The sequence below is a fragment of the Medicago truncatula genome, chromosome 2 (genome assembly GCF_003473485.1).
Source record: "Medicago truncatula cultivar Jemalong A17 chromosome 2, MtrunA17r5.0-ANR, whole genome shotgun sequence".
Taxonomy (NCBI): Eukaryota; Viridiplantae; Streptophyta; class Magnoliopsida; order Fabales; family Fabaceae; genus Medicago; species Medicago truncatula.
Window position 1 is genome coordinate 49,260,704 of NC_053043.1, and position 14,245 is coordinate 49,274,948.

Here is a 14,245-nt window from a genome sequence, read left to right on the forward strand (position 1 = left end):
GCTGTATACCTAACCACCTTAGTGTTCGTTTGCTTCCACATCAAAACAACTCCAAACGTACGTTTACTAGGAAGCTTGGATTTTTAGCTTTAGAAGATCACACTAGATTTGTGTTGGAACGCGAGAAAAAAGTGTTAAACGTGTTTCCAAACACACACTTAATTTGTCACAGTGCTATGAAGGAATTTAAAACTATGATAACTATTATATTTTGACGCAGTTATGCTTAGTCAATCTGAAACTTCTAAGTTATTTTAAGAAAACTTAGAAGTATATTTAGTTCTATATAAGCTTCATAGATTAATTTGACTACTGAGAAATATGTAAGGAGATGGAATATACGTTTAAGGAGTCTGGTTCCTTGTTTGAGGAACTTTGTAATGATCCTTTTTTTCAATGCTTGCCCAAACTCTGAGAATAGTTTTTAACTGTTTAATAGTTCTCTGATTTTGTTGGCTTTCATTTGATAGAACTTTCAATAAATATTCCCTCGTTTTGTTGGATTTCATCATGAAATAAATCGTCGCAGTTAATTAATTTTTTTCTTCATAAATACGAAAATATGACTACAAAATATAGTTATAAACTTCCCTAAAAAATAATAGTTATAAACTTATAGGCTCAACTTTATCCCCACATTTCTGAAAAATCATACATGATTATGAATATACACTTTCATACGAAAAGAAAAGTGTTTTTTCTATTTTTTTTTATGTCAAAGTATACTTTTCAGATGCCATGAAAACTAAAGAAATAAAATTTGTACAACTATTTTGTTACAATTTTCTTCTCTCCTTTGTTTTTGACAAATTAAAAGAGAGGAAAACAAATGTTCTTTAAAAAGTTGTAACAAAATAGTTTTACAAATATTATTACTTTAAAAACTGTGTTTTATTATCCCCGTGAGTTTAACTCAGTTGGTAGGGATATTGCATAATTTATGCAGGGACTGACCCGGGTTCTAACCCCGAACACCCCACTTCTCCACATTTAATTGTGTGAGTTCTAATCACTAAACTAACAAACTAAAAAAAACTGTGTTTTATTGTGTGTACTTTCAAAAAGACTCTTTGATGTCTATAAAGTCTAACTTAAATATTTAATTGACAATGCAGATATGATTTCAATTCTTCAAACAAAAACAATCACATTAAAATACAGGTCTAACACAATTCAATCTTCCCATAAAAAAAGAAAAAAACACAATTCAATCTTCGTTCAAATCAATAATATTTAAATATATATATGTTCTCAATATCTTACCTTATATAATAAAACAATTTAATATTTATTAAAATAAAGTGTTTTGTAAGATAAAAAATTTAAATTTCTTTTTTCTTTTCTTCTGTAACCAAAAAAAAGATAAAAAATTTAAAAAAAATTCTGAATCTTACATGTCGGGTCACCTTAGTGGGCTATATGTGTTTGAAGCCCAAACCAAGAAGTCCAAATCCAAACCAAATTAGGGTTTCCAATTCCATTTTGCTATAAATCTTAACACAAGAAAACCTCTTCTTCTCAAATCTCACTCTCCTCTACAACAAATCCAAGGTATTTTCGTTTTGTTATTGTGCTTTTTAGGGTTCTCTTCAATTTTTCGACTTGGTATTAATGTAGATCTGTATTATAGGTTGAAGAAGAAGAAGAAGATGGCAACAGTACCTGGACCACTTGTTTGGGAGGTCGTGAAGAGGAACAACTCTTTTTTGGTTAAAGAGTTTGGAAATAACACTCAGAGTGTTCAATTCAGCAGAGAACCCAATAATCTTTACAACCTTAACTCCTACAAATACTCTGGTAAGTTAGTATCAAAATCATACCTTTATTTGATTTGATTCAACTATTATAAATCCATTTTGTAAATTTAATATTGTTATGATTAATGGGTAGTAATAAAAATGAATTTTTTTTTTGTTCTTTGAATGTTGTTTTTGTTGTTAAAGGGTTCTCTTTGGATAAACAGCTTATTTTGCATCTTAAAGTATAATGGGTTATATCATATAACTGCTTATGATTAAGTGATTTCTATATGATAAGCTAAAATAAAGTCAAGCTGTTTTTGTATAATCTATAAGCTGTTTTGATAAGTCATCACGAAGAGCTTATTCAAGTAAGCTGAAAAATGCTCATGAACAAGCCATAAACTGTGTTAATAAGTTCTTCCAAACAGTATAACAAATGCTTATGCAAGTAGATAAACTCTAAAAAGCCTAAGTTTTAATCAACTGACATACTTGTTGAAATTAGTGAAGTTGGTGTTGAGATTTAGATTTCAATAATGCTAATGCCATGTGTGTGATGGTTTCATAGTTGCAATTTTAATTATTTTTTTGGTGAGTGAAGCTTAGTTTATGTTTTCATTATGGTATAATAGGTTTGGCCAACAAGAAAACTGTAACTATTCAGTCTGCTGGTAAAGATCAGTCTGTGTTGTTGGCAACCACCAAGCCAAGGAAGCAAAACAAGCCTGCAGCTTTGCTTCACAAATCTGTGATGAAGAAAGAGTTCAGGAGGATGGCTAAAGCCGTGCAAAATCAGGTAATTTTTATAGAAACAATTAGTAAATGTTCTTTGTGTGGAATTAGTGGTTGGAAAATTCAGCTAAGTTGGTTGTTTTCATGTTTCACAATATTGATTTAGTAGTTGTATTCATATCGCTCTCATTCTAGGCGCTAAATATCTAGTCAAATCTTGAATAGTTGAAAATTGTTGTGAATTGGTTGGTGCTAAATTATTTTGGTTTCAGTGCATTGTAATGGAAATACTGCTGAGCGGCTTAGTTCAAAAATAAGACTGTTGGAAACGCATGGTTTATTTACATAAAAGCTTTAAATTGAAACCATTTGAACCCATCTTTATTTCTTCAAATTTTTCCTAGCTGTGATGAGCCTCTAACATGTAAGAAGGATCCATTTGTTGGGTTTATTCAGTGAAATTGATTTGTTACGCTTGGCTTCTGAGCTTTGATTGTTTAATAGCTATTTTATAAATATCACCTTTTGATATCTTCTTTGCCTGCACTGTTAATAGCCTGCCCCTCTTTTGTCACTTAAACTATTTTTCCCCGCTTCCAATCAAATTATCTGTTTGTTTAATTGAAATCATTTTAAACCTGTGCAACGAGTGTTCCCCAGCGGTGATGAGCTATTAACACGTAAGAAGAATCCCTGCGGGTTTCTTCAATGAAATTTACTTGTTACGCTTGGCTTCTGAGCTTTGATCATTCAGAAGTTGTTTTGTGAATATAGCCTTTTGACATCTGATAATTCAAAATATTTTTCGTAACGAATCTAACCTTTTTATCTTAGTCATTTTGTTTATTGTGTGAACCTGGCATCCCTTTTTTCTGGTGATCTGATTTTCCGAATTGCCATGTGATTTATCTGTGTAAATTAGAAACATTTTGCACCTCTGCCAGCAAGATTTGGTGTTCCCCAGCAGTGATGAGCCTCTAACATATAAGATGAATCCCTATGTGGGTTTCTTCAATGAAATTTACTTGTTACGCTTGGCTTCTGAGCTTGATCATTCAGAACTTGTTTTGTGAATATAGCCTACTGACCTCTTATAATTGAAAATAGTTTTCTTAATGAATCTAACCTTTTTATCTCTTGTTTATTGTGTGAACCTGGTCTCTCTTTTATCTGGTGATCTAGTTTTCCTAATTGCTGCCATGCGATTTATCTGTGTAAAATAAAATTATTTTGAACCTCTATAGACTAGGTTTTCCCCAGCAAGGATGAGCCGTTAACATATAAGAAGAATCCCTATGTGGGTTTCTTCAATGAAATTTACTTGTTACGCTTGGCTTCTGAGCTTTAATCATAAATAAGTATTTTGTGAACTTGCCCTTTTGATCTCTTCATAATTTATGTTATTAGTCCGAGCGGAGCAGATCTGTCTTAGTAAACTATTTTCCTCATATGCTATTTTGCATTTTTTCTGTATATAGCGAAATTCATTTTAAACCACCACTGCTAATATGATTGAATGTTTCCCATCGGTGATGAGCTCTTAACATGTAAGAAGGTTCCCTAGGTGGGTTGCTTCAATGAAATTTACTTGTTACGCTTGGCTTCTGAGATTTGATCATTCAAATGTTCTTCGTTGATCTTTTAATTTATTGTTATTTAGAGAAGCTCCTTTATTTTGCAGCAAACGACTCTCCCAAATGCTGCCCAACAAATTGTTTTAGAATAATTGGTTTTAATCTAATATCTGTTCAAATTTGTTATCTCAATTTGCATCTTGTTTAAGCTTAGTTGTCTAGGCTACAACTTTTTGTACTTCTAATGAATTATTGGATTTCATAAAAAAGCTTCATTGTCTTGATCTATGAGCTAATTTGATTTATTGGTTGTGTGATGTCCCACAGGTGGCAGACAACTACTACAGACCTGATCTTAAGAAGGCGGCTCTTGCAAGGTTGAGTGCTGTTAATAGGAGCCTCAGAGTTGCAAAGTCTGGCGCTAAGAAGAGAAACAGGCATGCAGGAAAGAAGTGAATTGAGAAGAGAATTAGATTGCATGCTACATTTTCATGAATCATGTTTTCCCCCTTTTTGTAGTTTATGTATTCTAGAACCATATTCTAGAATACTGGAGTTCAGTTTGGTAAATTATTTATTGCGTTTTCAATACAAGACTGGAATGCCATCTTTATTATACTTTAAACTGGGTCTGGTGTTTTGTTTTTCATTTGGCTATCTAAATTTAAATTTTCCAAATGGCAAAGACTATAGTTTCCTCTCCTTTAATTAATTGGACCTAATTCCCAACTAGATTAACATAGAAAACTTAACTAGTTGACACTCAACTTCACAGATGCTCCATGTAATCAATGTTGAACAGGCCAATTTGAAAGGTTTGATGGGGAATCAGATGCTTTTCTGGTCCAGATGCGTTGTTTAATGGCTTAAACATGCCAACTTTTGGCCCCCTAACTTTGCACTAGTTGCGATTTTAGCCCCTATTAAAAAAAACCACATTCCAGCCCCCCAAGTTTCCCCCTTTTTGCAACTGTCAATTTTGAACATTGAAGATCAACCATTCAGGACAATAAAAACAAGTGGGATGTTTTGTTAAGCAAATTTCAGATTTATAGGGTATAGAATATGACTTGGGACATGTTTCTTGATCTTCTGTCTTGAATGGTTCAATGGTTGTCCAATTCTTATCTCATCTTTGTAAATATTAAAAAATCGAAGGGTTAATAACTGCAATCCACTCATATTCCACATATTAGATTGGGTCTCATGATTTTTGGAATAAGCCTCGAAAGCGGAGAGAAGATTTACGTGAGTTTCCTTCAAATAGAGAACGTGTTAAGTGTTGCTAACTTTGCGTGTACAGGAAGGGGGAAGGCTTGGTATTTTTTTTATTTCCAATAGCTACTAGTATAATTGTGGCTACAGCATATAGTCACCACTACCGAAACGAATTAAAGGATGTCCACGGCAACTATACACTAGATATATCGCATTATTGACCAACATGTAATCTTCCAGAGATTTATCAACGAGTAATTTATGCTTACTTATCTATGCAAACTGTAACCAACATGGTATACATCAGCATAGTGACTTCTCTTCATTCAATGCGTTAGACTTATCTTTTTTTTTTCTTCTTCCTGATGACTGACCACAGGCATAGGGAGAAGGGTGAAAACCTTGGTTCGAACCCAAACACCCACATAAAGCAAGCATTATACTGTAACAAAGGAGATACAATAGATATATCTTCTCTTACCGCAAAATATATATATGCGTGTATTGTATTCTATCTTATTATAGAAAACAGTAAGCAGTTTAAGAATTTACTGGAAAGTCCTTAATTGTGACCACATAAACTCTTATGCATAACAAACCAGTAAGAAGAAAACTAGATGATGTATCTGGCAAATATTTCCTTGCTGCCAAGTTAGCAACAAATTGCCTGATACCAGATTTGTTTCAATAACTCTAGGCCCCATTAGTACTACCTCAAGAGGTTGTGTATACTAATGACAACTCATAAATTTACTTTAGGTAGAATTATTTGACAGTGGACACAAGAAAAAAGATAACCATAAAGTTCATTTCTCAAACTCCGCAAATAATGTTCCAAGAGAAGTTTTTCTCAAAGCAAAAGGAATTGCTACACACTACGAAATTCAAAAGGAAGATACTATTTACTAGATCAGAACTGTAAACGCCACTCATGTGGTAATCTAGGGGATCTTATACATGCCATTGATACAGCCTTATATATCTACATTGGAGGTGTGGCATAGTGAAGCTTTATATGGATGTTTTCAGTTATATAACTGTAAGTTTCAGTTATATAACTGTAAGTCCTTCCAGTTATAAAACCAACTCTGGACCCTTAGCCTAGCTCTATGTACATGTTTTCACATAAGCTCAACAATTGAAGGGACAGTGAAGCCTATCAGTAGTCATAACTTCCTAAACTATTGGATATCTAAGCATTTTCATGGATTTTAAACTCAAACCAAGTATCTTCGTAAATCAACGGGATTCAACTTCTGTGTTTATCATCATTGAAGTTTAAAAGCTATTTCAGACATCAAATCACATTAACTTTTGTTGTTGGGAAAATCATGCCAAAGAGCTCCCTGAGCACTGCTAAAGTGCTCATGGAATGATATTAACAACAATGACAACAGATATACCTCACGTCTCACAATTCACTGTCAATCCTCTTAACTGAAATTCAAATTACCAACCATTGTAAATTGTAATAACAGAAGTGCATGCGGATGCCCCTAGCCTAAAGTGGATCAATTAGCACTAGAGCTGCATCATTTAGGCCCCAATTTCTGAGAATCCTCACCATCTTAGCAGCAAATTATTCGGGAACAGGCTCTCAGGTGAAATTCATCCACTTCTAATTAAATTCACTTAAATTAAGGTTTGTTTTCAATTAAAATCACGGCATCAAGCTTGTCACTAGCATAAGTTTCACAACTGCATAACCTACCAAATATACACATTCGCATTTCATAGCTACATACCCAACTTCAATAAAAGTTACTACTTATATCCCAAGCTATACCAAAGGACAACTACAAACACTCTATTCTACTCAACAATCCATTACGACAACCAAAGCAACAACAATCACAAACCATAAGGAACAAAAGAAGCAATCAAATATAAACATATAACCAAAGTCTACACACAAACATAACATTATATCTTAAATGTTAAACGGAACCAGCGAAATTCAGTTAATTATACACAAAACCACTCTTCAAAAGTACGAAATTATAACATAATACCAATAGTATATAATAACAAAGAGTGGATTCTTCTTCATTCTTCAAGCAAGAACAGCATTACATTAACCTCTAGCTTTAAGCTCAGCAAGACGCCTTGACAAATCATCCTCATCAACCTTCTCAGCATCCTTCTCCTTAACCGGAACAGCATGAGCAGCCGCCACCGGAAGATTGACAGAAACTTCCAAACCATAATCATCCGCCACCTGTTGCATCAAACTATTAACCTCCCCTTCCGGAGTTGAAAGGGAAGTCGATCCCGCCATAGCACTTTCCATAAACTCAGCTTGAACCTCCATATTCACAAACTGCTTCTCGAATTGATCCATCGTCTCCGACATCTTCTGCAAATTCCCCGTTGCCAAGGACGATTCCAACGATTTCACAATATTCCCCATCGATTTGCTGATCGTAGACATCTTCGCCTGTGTATCGAGACGAGCACTTACGGCGTCCAATCGGGAGGACAATCGGAGGTAGTTCATCTGCTCCGTACGTTTTCGGATCGCGTTTTCAGCGTAGATTCGTGCACCGTCCATGTTACCTTTTTCGATTGCTTTTTTCACCTTCAGTTTTTCGGATTTCTCTTCTTTTTCGCATTTTCTTGCTTGGCGTTGAAGAGATTTTGAGGTGAATTTCAATTCCATGATCTGATTCAGAAGCTTCTCTGTGTTTCCCATGGTTGATTTTCGAATTAGGGTTTTGAGATTTGGGAAATTTTTTGTTTCAGAGATAAAGATAGAAATAGCTACTAAAAGAGAGAAGAATGAGAATTTTGAATAGCGTTGGTAAATTTTATAGGAATTTGGGGGTTTCGTCGTAATTTCCTACTTTCTCACTTATTGGCCTTTTTCGATCAACTATTATTTGTACTTGGTTATTTAATTTAATTTTTTTTTTTGAAGGATGGTTATTTAATTTAATGAAATTTCATCTTTTTCGGAAGAAAAAAAAACTTCTAGATATATTTGTTCTTAATCGATAGATATACTAGAATTGTCAAAAAGTGAGGGGAAAAATCTTAAACAATACTCATTTTCAAAAACGAAGGAAGTAAATGTGACCTTTATATATATATATATATGTGATATTATATAGATGAATTAAAAATGAAAGATGATATATTTATAGAGATTAAAATCTTAAGTTAAAATAACATTTTGCTCTATATTTCGTTTGTAGTCATTCTGTACGATGTCATCTTTAACTTATTTTAATAATAAGGATCAATTTTTTTTATGGAAAATATTTGAGAGGTTATTGTTTGAAGAAATTTTTTATATGGATTAACAATAAAGAAAGTTGTATGTCTTAAAGGGACCAATTTATTTTGACCCAAAATAATATTTAACCTCATTTGGGGGCTCCACTTGTGTAACATAGTGGATTTTAAGTTATATAACATTGTCCAATCAGGGTGTGCCACGTGGCACACCCTTTAAAAAAAAATAATTCACCGCCACCATCATCATCATCATCATCATCAGTTTACCGTCCACCGTCGATCACCGCCACCGCCGTCAACCTGCCATGACTGTGGCATCATAAGGTTTTCTTTTTCTTTTATCTTTTTCTTTAGAATGATTGAAATGTTCATAGAAATGAGATTAACCCATAATAAAAATCAAAATTTCTATGAAAATAGAGAATAACAACGGTTGATCAAGAGATAAAACAATTGTTTTTGAACTAGTTTCAATTTATTAGGATTTGATTTTAGGAAATTTAGGGTTTTATTTAAGGATGTATATAACCCATTGCAATGTTTACTAAACTCTGTTTCTTTTTTTAAAAAAGCTTGACTCATGTTGTTGTTGTTTTGAAAAAAGGCAAAGGGGATTGATTGATCCTTGAATTTTTTTGTTCTTATCATTCATTCTGTTTCAATGTTTTCTTTCTTAATGTTTTGTATGAATTGTTTTTTATGCCTTATGTTCTTTATTTACTTTTTAGGTTCTTTGGATAGTTTGATCAAATATGACATCTTCAGATGTTGATTGGAAACCAAAGATTGGAATGGGATTTGATTCTATGGAAGAGGCTAATAAGTTTTGCTTGCTTATAGTTTCCGTGTGGGCTTCGGAGTTAGAGTACGTTTCGCAAACAAAAAAGAAGATGGTAGCGTATCGTCATGTCGATTGGTTTGTTGTAAGGAAGGGCTAAAAAGGAAGGAGAAAAGATACGCATATGAAGGAAAATATACGAGAGCCGATGTTAGAACAAATTGCCCTGTAAGAATTACACTTTCTCGTAAGAATGGAAAGTTGGTCATCAATGACTTTGAAGAAGAACATAACCATGATCTACAAAATTCTGAGACAAAACACATGCTTCGGTCACATAGAAAGATAACTGAGGTGCAAGCATATGAGATTGATTTGGCTAATGACTCTGGATTAAGGCAGAAGTCAACATTTCAACTTTTGAGCACACAAGCAGGGCACAGAGCTAATGTTGGATTTACAGAGGTGGATGTAAGAAACTACATCACTGCAAGAAGAAAAAGAAGTATGGCATATGGTGAGATTGGATGTCTTTCAAAATATTTTCAACGACAATTGTTGGAGAATCCATCCTTCTTTCATGCATATCAGATGGATGTAGAAGAACATATTACAAATGTGTTTTGGTGTGATGCACAGATGATTTTGGATTATGGGTATTTTGGCGATGTTGTTTCTTTGGACACCACATACTGTACCAACTATGCCAATAGACCACTTGCTTTTTTTTCTGGTTTCAACCATTATAGAGGTTCAGTCATATTTGGGGCGGCACTAATGTATGATGAGACAAGTGAGTCATTTAGATGGTTGTTTGATACATTCTTACAGGCACACAACAACAAAAAACCAAAGACGATCTTCACTGACCAAGATCAAGCAATGGCAAGGGCAGTTGCAGATGTGATGCCCGAGACTCATCATGGTTTATGCACATGGCATTTGTTACAAAATGGAGTTAAACATCTTGGGAACATGATGAAGGGAGGATCTTCTTTGCTTAGTGATATCAAAAAATGCATGTATGATATTGACATTGAAGCAAATTTTGAGAAACTTTGGTTTGACATGATCCACAAATTTAATATTCATGACAAATCTTGGATCATTTCAACTTATGAGCTTAAAAAAAAATGGGCTTCATGTTATATGAAGGGAGTGTTAACACTTGGTATGCGAAGTACACAAGTTAGTGAAAGTTTGAATGCTCACTTCAAGTCTTGTATGAAACCGAATGTGAATATCCTAGAATTCTTCAACCATTTTGAAATAGTTGTTGAGGAGAAGAGAGCAAAAGAATTGAGTTGTGTGTATGAATCCTCCCATAAGCTTGCAAGGTTAGCATATGAAACTGCACCAATACTAATTCAAATGGGAAAAACATACACACACACTGTATTTGAATTGTTTCAAGATGAGTTTAAGTTATTCTTAACTTTATCTGTACCAATTAGACATGAATCTGACTCTCTTTGTGAATATGTCATCACAAAGGCAAAACATGAAGGATCTTGGAGAGTTTAATTTAACCGTGTTTCAAATTCCATCACTTGTAGTTGTAGGAAATTTGATACTTTTGGCATACTTTGTTCACATGCTTTAAAAGTGTTTGAATTGAATGATGTTAAGGTAATTCCTGACAACTATATTTTAAAAAGGTGGACAAGAGAAGCCCGTTATGGCGTTGTGCAAGATTTTAGGGGAAAGGAGGTTGAAGGAGATCCTAACTTGTCTAGAAATCGAATGTTCAGACAAGTTGTCTCTAAGTTCATTAAAGCGGCAACTGAAGCATCACCCAAGGAAGAATGGCTCAAGTTTCTTGATAATGGTGTAGATGACATGTTCAAGAAAATAATTGAACTTCGGACACAAGCTATGGACAATAACGGTGATAATGGTGCTCGTCCAGAAGTTGTGAGTTTGGATTTTATGCAAGCAAAGGGGTTCAGGGTACGACCCGGTTCAAAGCGAATTAAGCGACACAAAAGTTGTCTGGAAAAACAGCATAGTCGCGCTACATCTAGGCGCGCTCCACCTAAAGAAAAAAGTTCACAGGTATATGAGTTGTTATTTAAAGTACTTGTTTTAGTTTTACTTGTTTTGGTGACTGCCATAATTTTACATGTATCTTAGCTTAATAATTTGACATAATCATTTTAGGTTGATGGAGTATCTTGTTCTGCGCCTACAACTTATGAGCCCCCACAAGCACATGAGTCTCAAGTCAATTACACAGCCATGCTAATGGTAATTTCAAAAACAAATTCATAATGAACTATTCATACATTCAACAAGTATCGTGATGCTAATTTTTAAGTTGTTATTAATGTAGGAAATAGGGGGGCCAACCTATTTGAATGGAATGAATGCATAGGGGGCACTGGCGTTGCTGCATTTTTGTTGTTATTAAGTTTTCTGGTTTGATACCTGGGGGGGTTCCGGTTTGCATGTAGTTTTTTGCTGTTCAGGCGCGGTTTTTTGGAGCATGGGAACTGTGTTTTTGCTGTTAAAACCACTTAGTAATGTTATTTTGGATCCTGTTAGTGTGCTGTCTTAGGATTGTGCAGCCACACCTCTGCTAAGTTGTTATAGCAGCAACTTTAGTTCCCCATGTTGGGTATTTTTTGGGGTTTGTCCCATTTTTTTCCTGCTGAATTATAGCAGCACTTTTATAGCAGCTTCTGCCATACATTGACTTTGTATTTTGAATGGAATATACAATATTTTGCTAGCTTAATTGTGTTATAGCAGCCTCTGTCATTTGTTCGTTTCTATTTATGCTAGCATAATTTTAGAGTGTGTAACAAATCTTAATTGTGTTATAGCAGCCTCTGTCATTTGTTCGTTTCTATTTTGCTAGCATAATTTTAGAGTGTGTAACAAATCTTGATTCTTTTGTTTTTGGATTGTGTGTTAACTCTACTGGATTGTAGCCTGTTGAACTTGACTGTCTGCCCATAGGAGTTTGAGCTTTTACTGAATCTGGTGTTTTTTTTGGGTGTTCTATGCATACTTCAATGCTGGTTCAAGGTAATTTTCTGTATATCTCAGATCAAGTTTGAGGTAATTCTCTACGTAGTTCAAAGCTGGTTTTCCGCCTGTGGACTGTTGTGGTGCTGCAGCTACGTTGTGGCATTTCTTCCACCCCTAGGTTCTGATTAGTATCATTGTGTTCCAGCTGCAACATATTGGTTTTGTTTTCTTCTCTTTGCTTTGGTCTTCAAGTGTTTGGTTTATTTTACAGATTTTTATTGTCTGTTTTAGCTGGATGTATTGGTCTCTTTTGATATAGAAAAGGTTTAGTTTTATTCATTTTTAGCATTCATCATAATGTAACTTATAGAATAGAATTAAAACTATAACGAGATACTTTTGTAGATCTTTTGGCTATGTTAGATACATTAGAGAGCAATACCTATTTTATTTTTCTTCCATACTTTTTTCCTCATCTCTCTCTTTCATTTTTAATCCTTATGACATATTAATTACTACTATTGTTTCCTTATGTTTGTCTTTCTAAACTTATTTCCTTTTTTTTTTCTTCACAGATTTCACTTCTATGGATCTCTTTATATCTCTATATTTTGCTCTTGATATAAAGGGTATCAGGACAAATTAGTTTGTAATTACTGTATGTATTAGACACATGGTTTTGTTACAATGAATAGGGAATGAAAATTGGACATAAAGAATTGTGAAGTGTTGATGTGTCATTGAATTCTGATGTATTTTCATATGATAATTAGTAACTATTCTTATATTAGACAAACATAATATAGGTAAAGATGATAAAACGTTGGATTTGGATTTTATGTAACCTCAAGAAATTATCAAGTGCTTCTAGCAAGTGTTAATATCTTACCGGTGGCATAAAAAAGAAAAAAATTACCGGTGGCATAAACTTTAAATGAACATTATGTATCCAATTTCCATAAAAAATTTGTAGTTAAGGTGTCTAAAGTCAGGATCATTCTCAGACAAAGTTCTTCCAACAAAACATTTTTTTGTCATTATATCACAAACTGCTATTTTTAATTTTGATAACCGGTGAAGATGATGAATTTCAAATGTGTTCTATAAAAAAGCTTTTCATAATTTATTACTAAGTACTTTAATGTATTATCAATTGTATTATACGGCTTATTTAACCTCAAATCTTATATACTTAATTAACCCTCTTTTCACTATTTTTGTCACAATTCAAAAAATCACAAATCAACCCACCTCTCAAGAGACAATTGAAAGGATATTTGTTGTTATTAGTCTACTGATCTTTACAATAACAACCCTCAATGAATCCCTTAATGAATCTCAAAATTAATTCCAAATCAAATTCATCAATAATTCCAAATCAAATTCATCAAATTTGAAAAAGAGTGTTGCAGAAGAGAAAGTGAAGAGGAACGGTGGCCGTTGGTGGAGAGGACGGCGGCGGCGGAGGCGGAGGGAAGCGTCGGCGGTGGGGGAGAAAAGTTGATGGTGGGTGGGTGGGTGGTGGGTTCGTCGTACTGGAGAAGAGAAGAGGAGAAGAGAAGAGGAATGTGTTTTTGATTTTTCACTCTTCTCTCAGTCACGTGTTCTCTCTTATTCTCCTTTAATTGATTTTTTTTTTTTTAAAGGGTGTGCCACGTGGCACACCCTGATTGGACAATGTTATATAACTTAAAATACCCAATGTTACACAAGTGGAACCCCTCATTTGGATGGGTGATGATTATGTTTTGAAAATTGTTTTTCTTACTTACCAAATTGCTCTTCCACACAAGAAAAATACGATTATATCTCTGGTGGCAATTAACTTCTATTAGAAGGATAATGGTCTTTTATTAGCGTGGGAGAGCAATTGAATATGTGAGAAAAGCAATTATCACCTGTTTTAGAGAATTTTTTTTAAGTGTTAGTTAATATTTTCAGTAACTTGTCCCTTTTAATGGACCAAACAAAGTTTTAGCCCAATAATCAAT

The 14,245-nt window shown here is 33.9% G+C and overlaps 4 protein-coding genes and 5 non-coding genes across 9 annotated transcripts; 8 read left to right on the forward strand and 1 right to left on the reverse strand.

Moving 5' to 3' along the window:
- The first annotated feature begins 1,402 nt into the window (after positions 1-1,402).
- Positions 1,403-4,697, forward strand: LOC11433435 (60S ribosomal protein L28-2). The gene is made up of 4 exons (XM_003597587.4): positions 1,403-1,551; positions 1,631-1,797; positions 2,375-2,538; positions 4,376-4,697. The coding sequence occupies exons 2-4, from the start codon at positions 1,650-1,652 to the stop codon at positions 4,502-4,504; spliced, it is 441 nt and encodes a 146-aa protein (XP_003597635.1). The 5' UTR covers positions 1,403-1,551; positions 1,631-1,649; the 3' UTR covers positions 4,505-4,697.
- Positions 2,875-2,965, forward strand: LOC112419597 (small nucleolar RNA R24). Its single transcript, XR_003009722.1, has one exon. It is a non-coding gene; the product is annotated as a small nucleolar RNA R24 (small nucleolar RNA).
- On the forward strand, positions 3,131-3,218 carry LOC112419598 (small nucleolar RNA R24). Its single transcript, XR_003009723.1, has one exon. It is a non-coding gene; the product is annotated as a small nucleolar RNA R24 (small nucleolar RNA).
- LOC112419600 (small nucleolar RNA R24) lies at positions 3,435-3,524 on the forward strand. Its single transcript, XR_003009725.1, has one exon. It is a non-coding gene; the product is annotated as a small nucleolar RNA R24 (small nucleolar RNA).
- Positions 3,731-3,820, forward strand: LOC112419601 (small nucleolar RNA R24). The gene has a single exon (XR_003009726.1). It is a non-coding gene; the product is annotated as a small nucleolar RNA R24 (small nucleolar RNA).
- Positions 3,998-4,087, forward strand: LOC112419602 (small nucleolar RNA R24). Its single transcript, XR_003009727.1, has one exon. It is a non-coding gene; the product is annotated as a small nucleolar RNA R24 (small nucleolar RNA).
- A 2,434-nt stretch (positions 4,698-7,131) lies between the features above and the next one.
- On the reverse strand, positions 7,132-8,052 carry LOC11433436 (ESCRT-related protein CHMP1B). Its single transcript, XM_003597588.4, has one exon. It carries the CDS (start codon positions 7,956-7,958, stop codon positions 7,341-7,343), a length of 618 nt encoding a protein of 205 aa, XP_003597636.1. The 5' UTR covers positions 7,959-8,052; the 3' UTR covers positions 7,132-7,340.
- Positions 8,053-9,255: 1,203 nt separating this feature from the next.
- Positions 9,256-10,805, forward strand: LOC112419462 (protein FAR1-RELATED SEQUENCE 5-like). Its single transcript, XM_024777188.1, has 2 exons — positions 9,256-9,348; positions 9,432-10,805. Exons 1-2 carry the CDS (start codon positions 9,256-9,258, stop codon positions 10,803-10,805), a joined length of 1,467 nt encoding a protein of 488 aa, XP_024632956.1.
- Positions 10,806-10,810: 5 nt separating this feature from the next.
- LOC112419203 (uncharacterized) lies at positions 10,811-11,614 on the forward strand. Its single transcript, XM_039830175.1, has 2 exons — positions 10,811-11,336; positions 11,442-11,614. The coding sequence occupies exons 1-2, from the start codon at positions 11,025-11,027 to the stop codon at positions 11,550-11,552; spliced, it is 423 nt and encodes a 140-aa protein (XP_039686109.1). The 5' UTR covers positions 10,811-11,024; the 3' UTR covers positions 11,553-11,614.
- The last annotated feature ends 2,631 nt before the right edge of the window (positions 11,615-14,245 follow it).